Source organism: Lepisma saccharinum, chromosome 1 (assembly GCF_977018435.1).
Source record: "Lepisma saccharinum chromosome 1, izLepSacc3.1, whole genome shotgun sequence".
Taxonomy (NCBI): Eukaryota; Metazoa; Arthropoda; class Insecta; order Zygentoma; family Lepismatidae; genus Lepisma; species Lepisma saccharinum.
The window spans coordinates 89,837,187-89,851,984 of record NC_139229.1 but is presented as its reverse complement, the minus strand read 5'-3'; the positions used below and the strand labels follow the sequence as shown (position 1 = coordinate 89,851,984).

Here is a 14,798-nt window from a genome sequence, read left to right as displayed (position 1 = left end):
TAAGTGTGCATGCAACATACACAAATGTGAACCGTTCCGATTAGCACACCGTTATCGACAAGCTGACGTGTGGTATTTTGCCATATTGCAAAATAACCCTATGCCAAATTCAATTGAATGTTCCAGGAAAATTGTGATTCACATAAGTTTTCGACATACTAAAGGAAGAAAGGATTACACATGTGATAAGAGTGGATGTTTACAGATAAGATATATATTCTTAGCTCATTGCTTGAAGACTCTTGCTCATAAATTTCGCTTCCCCTCTTACTTGACGTGTTCATAAGTACTTGTCATGAGTACATTCAGAGTTGTGTGATAGGAAGATGTAGATCAGCATGTTCCCTGAGTGATGCAGCGTCCAGTAGACTAACAACAAGATGACCACCACGTAGACAGAGAAGACCTGTGACATCACCACGTAGACACCCGAAGAAATTGGATGGCATTTCAGGTAATGATATCAATTTATTGCTAGAGTTTAAAGCGGTTAAGGATTGTAACTGTCCCTTCAACCAATGTAAGAAAATACAGGTTTTCGAAAAGTCCTTCTCACATTTAAATACACTACAACTTTGTGACGAACAGATATATTTCAGTGAAATAAAGTTTGTACTGCACAGCAGTCCTTAAAGTTTTACCTGGCAACGCTGCGCATTGAGAGGATCACGTGACTGCAAGTAATCAGGTGATTCCAAAGTGGAGTCGATTCAGGAAGCAGGTGGATTGGCCGAAGAGAACCCCCATCATGGTTCACAAGGTCGCCCAACCTGTTCTCCGTGTGACTTTTGGCTGTGGGGATATGTCAAGACGGAAGTGTGCGTGGAAAAGCTAATAGATTTGGATTACCTCAAAGCAAAGATATCTGTAGTCATTGCGGGCATTTCGGATTCAGGACGAGCTTGCAGGAATGCATCAATGTGAATGGTGGCCAGTTGGAGTTGTGTAGATGAGGATGACGGATATGCAGTGTTGCCAGGCAAAACTTTAAAGACTGCTGTGAAGTACACACTTTATTTCACTGTAATATCGCTGTTCGTTACAAAGTTGTAGTGAATTTAAATGTGGGAAGGACTTTTGGAAAGCCTGTACTAAGGAAATAATTTAACAGCGCCATTGTGTTGGAAATCAGAGTAATCTATGACACGGGCGGCTAGCGACATCCTTAGAAGCTTGGGAGATATATATGCGGTACTAATCTGATATTCCCCAGACAGATTTCTTCATTTTTAGAGAAGAAACATCTCGAAGGTGTTTTGTGTGATGTGGGAATGTTTCATAGAGGAAATTCATGTTCTTTGTTGAAAATTAATTCTCCGACGGACAATAGCGTTTGGCGCGTACACCTTCGTACATCATCACGCGTCGTGATTGTGTTTTGTTCATGTTCATTGGGTATTCAGTGTTACGAACTGTTTGCAACGAAAGTTAGAAACATGGCGTGTCGTAGATGCGTGGTGAAATTCGTACCGGGTGTGGAAGATCCAGTGGATTTTTTAATTTAATTGGACACGGGATCGTGAAGAAAGGAAAGGAATGTCGAAAATATGGCAGTGAATGTAAGCTACTCGTGTTAGAAGGAATGGGCTGTGGGTATATGCCTAATATGACGTGTCGTGGGTGCGTGGTAAAATTCAGGTAAGTTTTCCGTATCCTGGAAACGGATTTCTTCAAATTTAAAAGTTTGGAGCTCATTTGAGGGCAGGTGACTCCGGTCAATTTCTAACATGCCTTTAACAGGGACTCTATAGAGAAAGCCGGAGCGGAGCCGGAGCGGAACGGAGGCGGGGCCGCGGTAGCGGTAGGGAGCGGTAGGTCAAATACCCCAGGGGCGGAGCTCGGAATCGGTGAGAAATTTGGACTCAAAAATTTCAAACGAAAATAATTGTTTTGTTTAAATTTCCTACCGATTCCGGGACGGATAGCCCCAAAAACCATTCACGGATTTTCTTCGTATAACAATACGATAAAGTTTTTTAAAAAATGGATCAGATGAGCTTTCTTCACGGGTATTTCTTGGGTTCCGAAGGTTGAAACACTGCATAACGAATGAAAATCGACAAAACACAAGCACGACGCGCGATTATCTAAAAAGGTGTCTCAGGCAAACCAAAATACTACGAGAAAGAAGTACTCGTAATGTAAAAAATTGCAATTACTTTGATAAAAAAAACGTGAATATACCTTGAAGAATGTTCCGCGAAGCATATAGGTAAGTACAAATGTCAAAAATTGACAAAACGAAGAAGTTATAGGTGTCCGGGGAATATCAGATTTTTACCATATATGCTAACAGCAACAAACCTTACCTACCTAACTATCCCCGTAGGCATGTAACCTTCCCGTTAGGTCCTAGACGGAATGCTAAATTAGCTATAGGCCCACATCCTATTGACCAAACAGAATGCAAAACGTAGTAAACCATAATTTAAAGCTATACAGGGTGACTGGTAATTAGAAGTATTCCCTGAAAGGGGTTAAAGTAGAGACAATTTGCAATAAATTTGACCATATGATACCCCGTCCGAAAATTAGTAGTTTTCGAGATAATCGAATTTCTATTGTTTTTTTTAAAAAAAATGACAATTTTCCACATAAAAAGATGAATTGAGAAAAAACTGCTCATTGTATGGAACTTATTTCAGCGTTTTCTGATAGCTAACAAATAAGTGGTTCGTTGAAAAAAAAAGTTTTTCCCAAATAACAATCACATGTAAGTAACGGGTGGGTCTAAACTTACAAGTGATGATACTTGGCAACGTATTAATAAAAAAAATGGTATGACACGAAGCGTACAAATTACTTAAATTACTTCCTTGTGTCATTTGCTATCCAACAAGGTACAAATTTTGCTAACATTCACATTTGTGTACAAGAAATAATACTTCATTCATCTTCATGTGAATGGAATCAATGAACAATACAATTAAAGAACATTACACGTCTTGCTCAAAGTGGGCACCTCCGTTACGAATGCAGGTACGGAGGTTTTTACGGACATTTGGTCTCGTAACTCGTGATGTGATGGTGTCCTTGATGTGTTGATCAGACGTTAAGATCGTCTCCCTGAGCTCTTCTTGAGAGTTTACCGGTGTCTTGTCATGTGGCTCCAAATGTAAAAGTCGCAAGGCGTCAAATCGATCGGGGGATCGAGCTGGGCAGTCATCATGCTGATAAATCATGTCACGTCTTGTAGCTAGAGGCACATCCTCCAACAACATTGCCATCTCGTTCCTCAAAAAATGTGATGCCATTTAAGATTTAGGGCAGGAAAAATGGCTCGATCAAATGATTGTTGATGACGCCCATCCATACTTCTGCCTGGGCGTGCGACAGTGACTGGATGAAAATTACCCAAATAAATGGATTGGCCGAGGCGCGAGGGCGCGCGCAGTATTTTTTCTCGGGGGCAGTTTTACAAATCTTTATTATTATAATTATTATTATTATTATTGCTATTATTTTTGGTTATTATTAATATTGTTATTATTATTACCACTACTACTACTATTATTGTTTTTAAAAAAATACATACATTTGCAATTTCCATATTCTGTGTAAACACAGTCAAAAAAGTTTGCATCGGGACGAAAAATGACAAAAGATATATGAAGCACAAGATTTATTGACAACGACAGTGGGAATACAAAAGAAAAGATGAAGAACAAGACATGAATGAAAAGGGAACAAGAGCGTACAATTTTCTCAGAAATGTGTTTGAAACGAAAATGGCACAATTCATGATGGAGGCGAAAAACAAAGAACTGTCACAAGAAGACTGTTCGTCATAGCGGATCCACCAGGAACATTGTCTACCACCTGGTGTGTCCTCCACTGGCTGAAAGAAGGTCTTGAACACGCTGTGGCCTACTGAGGATGAGACGATCAAGGTGATCTTGTGGTAAGCGATCCCATTCGTCCTGTGCCGCAAGAAGAACTTCACGAAGATTGGTGGTAGCCACAGGACGGTGTGCAATGGCATTTTTTTAGCATTGCCCATGCATGTTCGATGCAATTCATGTCGGGACTTTGCGCTGGCCAGAGCATGCGACGGATATTCGCCGCCTGCAGATAATCGTGCACCATCTGTGCGCGGTGTGGACGGGCATTGTCATCCACCAAGACAAATTCGTAACCAATTTCCTGATGAAATAGTTCCACAGTAGTCTGGAGAATGTCCCTGACATAACGAACAGCTGTTTGTGTCCATCTAATTGGAATTAGGGGCGTTCGACGTCCGAGCATGATCCCTGCCAACACCATGATTCCTCCTCCTTGGTATGGATGGACCCCCTGGACACCACAAAACCGCTCCTGCAGTCCAGGACCTCGCCACACCCGTCCTCTTCGTGAATCTGGCCTTACACAGAGCCTACATTCATCGGTGAAGAGCACATGAGCCCAATGATCGGGTCCCCAATTTCGATGTGCACGGGCCCAATGCACACGGTCGCGCCGATGTCGTGGCAATAGGTACTGGCGCCGGAGAGGTCTCCTGGAACGTAAACCACTTTCTCGGAGTCTGTTACGAACAGTTTTGTTTGACACAACCACACCAGAGGCTGCCTGGAGGGCATGAGTGATGTTCCTTGCCGTCATGGTATTCTGTCGCCGAACTGAGAGTCGCACATAGCGGTCTTGTGCCGGTGTTGTGACCCGTTGACGATCTGCTACTGTTCCTGTGTCTGTATACCGCCTCCAGATCCTACAGACATCGCTTTGTGCCACTCCAACAGCCCTAGCTACAGCCCGTTGTGACATGCCAGTCTGCAGTAGCGTGCTGATCCTGGCCCGATCAAACTGCACTATCGTACGCCTACTGTAGGCATCCCTTGCACACAGCTGCACTCGCTCGCCTTCGCTAACTGGACACAAGGAACACCTTCGCCGGCTACCGTGGTGCTACGCTCGAACACACGCATGCGCTTGCCGACTGCGGTAGTCGTCTGTGGTGATCGGTATCGCATGTCGACCGCGTTACTTCGCACAATGAGCTCTGCTTCATCGTTTATTGTCCGCTTCGGCATGTTGCGGACGCTATTTTGATCACTTCTCGGGTGATGCAAAACTTTCTTGACTGCGCATAAAATTTTCATAACTGAATAATTAAGCTGTTTTTATAGTTAGATAATCAGTGTAAAATAGACTGAAAGCTTAAATGTAACTCTACTTAAAAAAAATAATAGTTGCTGTAACTTATTTCCTGTAAGTCGCAGAAAATAATATTATTTCTTGTTACAAAATATCGCTACAATTTCACCACTCGAATTTCATTAACTCTTTCCAAAAATCTCAGGGGGGCCTGTGGGCGCCCTTGTATAAGAAGGATACAAAGATATAATTTAGTAAGTAGAAATGACCCAGGCCATGTGGCACGAATGGGAGAGGAAAGAGGAGTTTACAGGATTCTTGTTGGGAAACCTGATGGTAAGAGACCTGTAGGAAGGCCAAGACGAAGATGGAGGGACAACGTTGAGATGGACCTAAGGGAAATCGGTAGGGATGGAAAAGAGTATATAGAACTTGCTCAAGATAGGGAAAGATGGAAGGCCTGTGTTGCTGCAGCCATGAACCTTCGGGTTTAAGAAGGCTAGGGAGTTAGTTAGTTAGAAATTTCAGCGACTTCTACTACGGTACATCTATTGTGTATGCCAAATCTTAAGGTAATTGCCTACGGAACCAGGCAATCGAAAATCAAAATTCGATGCATTTTGAACAGGGTTGGCAAAATGTGTGTTTTTCAAAGAAACCAATAAAACAGTTTTCTTTATATTAAACATGTTTCAAATGTTTTAAACGATGTTTTAATAAAGACAAACATGTTGCAAACAAAAAAATGTTTTAACAAGACTATTTAGTAAGATTAATGGTTGATAATGAATCTGTTAATCACCCAAGGAAGTACTGCGTTTCTAGTTACAAAGTAAACACTGGACTAACTTCTTAAAATACATAGCCTATTTATGTTACTCTTAAATCTCGGATTTGGGCTGTTCGAAAAGGTTCAACAAATTCACGGTTGCCAGACCACATCTCCGTGGTAGCTAGTCTATTTTCCGTAATATCACATTTCATTGTGAGCGCAACAAGTTAATTGCCAACAACAATGTACATTAAATGCTGAACAAAACTGTGCTAGTCAATTATGAAAGTGTGTTAAACATTTCTAAAAAAAAACATATCCATGTGTTTTACGATATGTTTCTTTGTTAACTGAATATACGTTTTCGGCCACTGAACAGATTACTGTGCACAGTAAACTAAATGACACAGATTGATTGAAATGGTAGAGTTATCTAACACAAATTGTAACAGACTATCAAATATCAAGTATCAAAATATGTTTTAAACAAGTCTAAAGATATATGTGTTAAACATTTGTAAAAGTACAAAAACAAAGTCGTGCGTTTTAAACAGTTTTGTATTGAACATGCCACCCATGATTTCAATATCTCAGAAGCAACAATACACAAAGCTAACATGTAACTTGGTGTACTTACAGATATATTTAAATGACATCTGCACTTGGCAGAATATTCTCGTTTGGTCTGTCGAAGTCAACAATAGAATCATTCTACACGTCTTGGTTATTCAGAAAATAGAACAGAAATAGCAGTTCTGGTAGTTTGCAACTATAATGGACTGAAAGTTATTCCGTAATATTTCCATTTAGTAATTATCAAGAGGTAAGTATTATGTGCAGTAAAACCAAGATGAGAAGAACCACGAGAAAATTTCGAACTAAAGTGGACAGTCATTTGTTTTCTCCTCTCTGTTCTCCTATTTACAACTTCCCTTCCATCGTACCAGAAAGTATAAAAGGTTAAATATTACGTCTCTGCGTTTGCTGTGTACGGTTTACTCTTTTGTGATTATGCTACAAGCACTTTGCACCGACTAACGGTGACAACGATGTGTTTAAGAATGCTACATACTTTGGCAACGCAGGAACACGATTACGTGGTAAAACCTGATTGCATCGCCCATCGCTTAAGGTTGAAAATTCGACGATAGCGCTTCTTGATTAAGCTCAAAGTGAAGACAATTATGTGAAACAATCTTAGTTTTTGTCTGACTTTTCATTCTAGGTTGTACTTCATGCAGAATGTCTTGACGGTCCACCATTTGAGTCTAGGAAAGTTTCATCTCTGTCTCGAAACTCCTTGGAAAGGCTACGCCATTGAAGATGATGACCAAGCTGTCACAGTTAATGGTATAAGTTACACTTGTGCGTGTGTGATCTCTCATATTCATTTCTACAACTGAAGGCAAGAACAGAAAGAGAAAGGTTTACCGCTTGTTGTGAATGACAGCATGGGGGCTAAATTTTCCAAGTCAAAACGTGACAGCCGGTTGAAAGGGAGGAAGCAGAGTGGAGCGACGAAGAATGATTTACCTGCTGACATAAACGGAAACAATTCTGTGGATGAACTGCAACATATAACGTATAACAGAAGACAGGGAGGTGCAGGAATTGGTGGGCAGATTTACGAAATTCACCTAGTGATGTATTTCCTGCTGCAAGGCAAAAAGATGTGCGAGGAAAACAAGATGAAGCACTTTCTCTTGGCTACAAATATGGAGGAAGCAGGTGACCTTGATGATGTGGTTTTCAGCTGCTGCTACGTGAACCAGAACGGAGAAGAGAAAACAAGAATCATATTCCTACAAGCAAAGCACCGAGACAACCCTCAAAAAGATAAACTCACTCCAGAGAAATTACTCTCGGGAGCGGATAAAGGCGACTTTAATTTGAAGACCTATTTCAATGCCTACCGTAAAATTAAGGAGTGCTTTTCTAAATATAATAGTCATCCAGTATTTGGAAGTAAATTTGAAGACTGTGAGTTACTTTTATTCACTAATGCCGCCTCTACTCTCAGTGAAACTGAACAAAATGCAGACAAGGTTGAAGTTGGTGAACAGGACCTGCTAAATATACACAAAGAAAATCATTATTACCAACTCATTTTAGGTGGAACCAATCAAACAAAAATCATAGACACTCTGAAGGATTCATCTGATTCCAGAAAGCTAGCCAAACAGTTAGCTGAGTGTATCTTTTCGTGCAATTGTGTAGATGTGGATAGTGGTATTACAAAAGTGTATCACTATGCATTAGCAAAAGAAGTAATCAAAAAGATAAAAAACGGTAAAGGTAAATTAAGAACGAGTTTTCTCGCTGTTGAAAATATCAATGCTTTTAGAAGGGTGCTTTTAGAAGAACTTGAAAAAAGAAATGAGTCTAGTGAAACTTCGGACGAGGATCTGACATCACGTTTGGCTACAAAGAGTATAAAACTTCCAAACAAGTTTGGCAATGCCAAGGGAAAACATCAAATAGCAGCATTACCAAATGATGATGTTGATGAAGAGGAAATCAAAGACTTTTTAAGTAGATTCAAAATCTTTACCAATCAACCGAATGAAAGTGAACTGGGTCAAACTTTAAAGAAAGAAATACAGATAATGTTTGCTATAGAAGATATGGACATCGATGCTGTTTTTTCTGACATAGTAAAGAAAGTTGAGAAATGGTGGAGAGGTGGTGATTATTTCCTCACAGAACATAATACATTTTATGAGGAATCTATTCGAGTTTCGGTTTGGTTTGACGTAAGATATCCGGTGGAGTCATTTACTGGAAGGCAAGAAGACTTAATGAAATTGCACAGAATTATGCTCAGAAATGAAGACAGGGACAATGTCAGTGTTACATATCAAACTACTTCCATAAGTGGATTAGGTGGAATCGGAAAAAGTGAGCTAGCAAGGAAATACATTGAAATGTATTCCGAGGAGTACGAAGATAACATTCTGTGGATTAACAGTGAAAACTATGACACAATTTGCGACTCATTTGGAAGACTGGCAGAAAACAAGTTAAGAATTCGCACGAAAACCGTGGAAGGAAAACCTAGGGATATCCAATCTATAGTGAAAGAGGTTTACCAGTTCTTCGCAAGAAGGAAAAGCCTGTTTGTTTTCGATAATGCTGAAAAGTACAGAAGTGAAAAAGAAGGAGACGAAGGCATCAGCCAGTTTATGCCCTCTTTACCTCCAGGTGCTAACAAACCATATATTCTTATCACATCTCGAAACCAGAAATGGGGAAACATAGAAGTGTTATCTTTAAGAGTTTTCAGTGACGAAGAAGCAACAAAGTTTGTAAGAAATGCTTTGAATCTAACAGAAGAGTCGGAAGATTATGATGTAAAGGCGTTAGCTGAGACTGTACAGTATTTCCCCTTAGCTCTACAGCAAGCAGTTGCATACATAAGAGAAACAAACGACAAATCACAGATCATGGGCTCGAGGTTCTGTGTTAGAGATTATGTAAAGAGATATGAGAAGGAAACTGAAAAACTGCTCAGTTATGAGTTTCCAGACGGCAGTACTGATTTGTACACTAAAACAACATTTACAACTTGGGCAATTACAACTGAAAAGATCAAAGAGAATATTGAATATGGAGAGAAAGCAATTATGATTCTAAGAATTATTGCTTATTTATCAGGATATAATATACCTGCAGAAATTATCATAATGTCGGAACATTCAGAGGTTACTGAGGAAGTGTTGTGTAACATCTTGCAAGTACTCAAACAGTATTCAATGATTAATGTAGACGAAGGTGTAGTAAATGTTCACAAGTTAGTACAAGAAGTTACAAGGCTAAATACATGGAAAGAAGGCATGGAAGAAGATACTTTTAATAATGCGTTTGGGTTACTAAAAAGTAATGCTGAATCTTGTAATTTCACAACTGACGGTGTAGCGAAGATAAAACTGTTGTTATCACACTTTGAAAAGTTCCTTTGTCACGTTGATAGTTGGATACATAGGGAAGGTCAAAGTAAAGACAATTTGGAAAAAATGCACGTTGAGTACATACTAACAAAGATGGGCCGGTTGTATAGTTTCACAGGTAATCCTAGAAGAGAAAAGGTTTTACTAGAGCGAGATCTAATGTTCCAGGAGAATATTTATCACTGTAATGATGATATTAAAATAGCTGAAAAGCTATTCAACTTGTCTTCTGCTCATGGATATTTAGGTGATCACGAGGCACAAAAGAATTTACTAGAAAGAACCTTAAATATATTAGAGAAACAAAATGTTCCTGATAATTGGTTTGATGGGATAATTGCAGAGTGCCTGGCAAACTTAGGTTCTGCCTACCACAATTTAGGACAACCTTTGAAAGGAATAGAACTAAATGAAAGGGCCCTATCAATACTGGAGAAACATTACGGACCTGATGATTTTCAAGTTGCTTCCTGTCTTGTAAAATTAGGTAATGCCTACGGAACTTTGGGAGAACATTTGAAAGAAAAGCATTTACTTGAAAGAGCGTTACAAATAAATCAGAAACATTACGGACTTGATCATATTGAAGTAGGAATATGTCTTTTCAACTTAGGTAGTGCCTACTTTTGTTTAGGTGAACACTTGAAACAAAAACAAATGCTTAAAATGGCTTTACAAATATTTGAAAAACATTTCGGTTCCGATCATTTTCAATTTGCTCAATGTCTTGCAAGTTTAGGCAGTGCCTACGGGCCATTGGGAAAAGAAATGAAAGGAATAAATCTACTTGAAAGAGCCTTGGCAATAATGGAGAATGATTACGGACCTGATCATCCTTGGATTGTTCCCTGTCTTATAAACTTAGGTAATGCATATGGCCATTTGGGTGAACCATTGAAACAAAGACGTTTAATGAAAATGGCCTTACCAATAATGGAGAAACATTACGGATCTGATCATTTTGAAGTTGTTCATTGTCTAACAGACTTAAGTGTTGCCTACGGAGCTTTGGGAGAATACACGAAACAAACAAATCTGCTTGAAAAAGCCTTATCAAAAATGGAAAATCATTACGGACCTGATCATTACATGGTTGCTGAATCTCTTGCAAGTTTAGGTATTGCCTACGGAGCTTTGGGAGAACCTTCAAAAGAGATAAATCTACTTGAAAAAGCCTTACCAATAATTGAGAAACATTACGGATATAATCATCCTAGGGTTGCACCCTATGTTGCATGTTTAGGTATTGCCTACGGAACTTTGGGGGAACCTTTGAAAGAGAGAAATCTACTTGAAAAAGCCGCATCAATAATGGAGAAATATTACGGACCTGATCATATTTTGGTTTCTCAATGTCTTACAAAATGGAGAATTAAATGACATCTCGAAACAAATTACCTTACTTGAAAGAGCTTTGCCTATGCCGAGAAGCATTATGGACCTACATTGCTGAAACTTCTTCTGTAAACAAAATGGTATGTACAAGGCTGAAAACTAAATACGACTCTTACTCTTCTTTTCATGTAGCTATTTCCCAGGATGACTATGATGTACTATTCGATGAAAATATCTGCCCTAAAGGGGTATTAGTAACAAGGTTTTATGGCAAATTGAAAAATGACAATATAGTTGCCAACAAAAACAAAAGTGTATCTGATACAAATAGTAACAATAAGTCTGGAGAAAACTAAACTTCAAAAAACTAAGTGGTTCTTCCGTTAGTAATAATATAATTAACTGTTTTTATCAGAATGTTAGAGGAATTAACACCAAATTTGAAACATCAGTAAACAATACAAATATTGAAAATTATGATATATTTTTTCTTGCAGAAAGTTCGTGTATACAAGATACAGATTATTTTATAGATTTAGATCCAATGTATACGGTGCTAAGAAAAGATAGAAATCTGGATTTAAACAAACAGAAATGTGGTGGTGGTGGTTGTCTTTCATTTTTTAAAAACAAGGTTCAGTTTATGATTTTAGAATCACCTTTTACAGAATTAGATGTAATTTGGATAAAATTACTGTCTAATAATTTTGATCCAACCATAATAGGATTGCATTACTTGCCACCTGATTTAAACTGTGACTTGTTTGCAAACTACTTTGATTGGGTAGTTCAAGAGATGTTATTGAAACACAATAAAATAATTTTAGTTGGAGATTTTAATGCTGGTGGAATTGACTGGGCTACTGGAAATGTGTATTGCTCTAATTATTATGTTAAAAGGAAGGCTGAAAAATTGTTGAAATTGCAACACTTTCAAATCTATTTCAACACAATGTATCGTATGATAATGTTTTAGATCTTCTACTCACTTACATTTCCACTTGTAACATTAGTTTTAATGAACATCCTTTATCTAAAATTGATATGTTTCATCCACCGTTCTCATTTTATTTTGAATTGGATAGGTCTAAAAAAGACAATACAGATACAATGGAAAATAATATTTATAGATCTCTTAATTTCGCTAGAGGTGATTACGTGAATGTTTATAATGAATTGTTACATTTACCATATATGGTTGAAATATCTAATGATGTACAACAATCTGTTATGGATCTGGCTAGAAATGTCTATGCAATATTAAATAACAATATTCCTTCAAAAGTTAAAAGAACAAACAATCAACTACCTTGGATGACAAGGAAACTAAAGAGAATGATCAATAAAAAGAGAAGGTATCATGATAAATTTTAAACTTACAAATAAGTGTGAATATTACAGTACTAATTCCCAATTAAGGAAAGATGTTAAAAAGGAATATTCTAATGTAAAGGAGTAATACTACTCCTCCTTAGAAAACAATGTTAAGGGTGACAAGAATGCTTTTTGGTTTCACTTTAATAGAAAGAAGAAAGAAAATATTATCACTGAAATTATTTATGATAATGATGTACTGTTCAATGAATATGATATTGCTAATGCTTTTAGTGAGCTTTTTCACAAATCTTTCTCAAAAAGAAGTTATGTAAATTTAAAAAATATTAATCTTCATTCAAACACCAACTTAATTGATGTACCTGTTATCTTGGAAAAGGATGTAAGTGATACAATTAACAAACTAAAAGGCAGGTCTTCAATAGGTCCTGATGGCATACCTAATTATATTTTGAAAGCAAACAAGGATGTTTTTGTACCATTGTTAACTAAAATTTACAACATGTCACTTACTTCTGGAATATTTCCAGATATCTGGAAAAACGTGTTTATTTATTGTACCTGTAACTACGTAAAAACAAAGATGGAAAAGCCAATGATCTTAATAATTATAGACCTATTACTATATTAAATTCCATGGAAAAGGTTTTTGAACACATAATTGTTGACTATTTGTCTTTTTCTTTTAAACAATATATTGATGGAAATCAGCATATTTTTTTCTTAGAAAAAGGTCTACTATTACAAATTTATTGGTTTTAATAGACTCTCTTAAATTTAACATTAGGAATCAATTCCAGACTGATATTTTATTTATTGACTTGGCTAAAGCCTTTGATATGTCAGCCATCAGCTATTAATTTACAAACTCGTCCAAATGCCACCACGATTTCTGAAATGGTTTTCCAAATTTTTATTAAACAGAAGTTTCTCTGTTAAGATTGGTGAGAAACAACTTCTTCTAAAAAAGAAATACTTTGTGGAGTACCTCAAGGGTCGCCACTTGGCCCAATTCTGTTCGCTGCTTTTATCAATGACACATTATGTTTTAAATCTAGCACATGTTTACTATATGCAGATGATATAAAAAATTAAGAGTATTTTAACAAATAATGATGTCGCTCAACTTCAGGCTGATCTCGATAGAATGACATATTGGTGCAAGATTAATGAAATGGAAATTAACTTGAAAAAGTGTAAAGTATTAAGATGTACTAAGAAAGTTAATTATATAGTCTCCAACTATTTTATTTATCAAAATAAAATCCAAGTGTGCGACAGTCATAAAGACTTAGGAATAGACTCCTCTCTCATATTTGATGAGTACATTTCAGAAATTTGCAAAAGAGCAAAGACGATGCTTAGTTATATATTTTTCTCATGGAAAGTTTTAAAAAAAGAAGATACCTTAATATTCCCGCATAAAACGATAGTTCGTCCTATTCTTGAATATGCAAATGAATTATGGTTTCTGACTGCAACCAATCACCTTCAAAAGTTGAATCAGTTCAAAAACTTTTTATCAGGTTATTATGCATAAAGTTTAAAAAAAATTACTATGACCAACATTACTCTGAATGGTTAACACAGTTGAATTTGTTTATCTTAGAAGAAAGAAGACAATTGAAAAGGATAAATTCTGTAGAGAAGATCTTAACTTTCCAAGTTGACAGTGAATACTTTTTGAATAATATAGCATATAAAATTCCCAGATATTCCCATAGGTATCTCAATTCTCACATGCCTAAACAAGGCCAGAGGTTTAGTAGCTGATCTTGTTGAAACCTACAATTTGAATTTATGATGATCTATAAGATTGTAGGATCCACCGTTTTATTTTATAATTATGTATTCATTTTTTTAATTTTGTATAACCAATTTTGACAGTGATATACCTGGTTGTTTAATCTTGATCATCACTTAAATAAATATGATGATTATTACTATTAGAACAATACACAGTTAATTGCACAATATTATATAACAATAAACAATTATTAGTATCCGAGGTATAATAGATCTCGTTGAAAACTGTAACTTGAAGTGTAAATATGCTAACTTGTTATGTTATTCTACAGCTTATGTATTTCATTCGTGTAACTTTGTACTTTTGTATTTGACTTAGTGCTGTATTAGGTTTCATACTGTGCTCAACACTTAAAATAAACGATTGTTATTATTATTATCATCATTTAACAGTTACATGTGTTGAGAACATACGTTCTACCTGCAAGTAACGTGGTGAAACTAACTAGCAATAATTATTGCAAAAAATCATATTTAAAACCTCATTTTCTGTCTAGTTGAATATTCAATGA

General features: G+C 36.9%; 1 protein-coding gene across 1 annotated transcript; it reads left to right on the top strand.

Moving 5' to 3' along the window:
- Positions 1 to 321: 321 nt before the first annotated feature.
- LOC145997501 (uncharacterized) lies at positions 322 to 13,129 on the top strand. The gene is made up of 2 exons (XM_083134619.1): positions 322 to 454; positions 7,089 to 13,129. Exon 2 carries the CDS (start codon positions 7,315 to 7,317, stop codon positions 11,188 to 11,190), a length of 3,876 nt encoding a protein of 1,291 aa, XP_082990745.1. The 5' UTR covers positions 322 to 454; positions 7,089 to 7,314; the 3' UTR covers positions 11,191 to 13,129.
- The last annotated feature ends 1,669 nt before the right edge of the window (positions 13,130 to 14,798 follow it).

What these genes read in the sequence shown, in the direction of transcription:
- LOC145997501 (XM_083134619.1), top strand. Translation starts at nt 7,315, where the DNA reads ATGGGGGCTAAATTTTCCAAGTCAAAACGTGACAGCCGGTTGAAAGGG.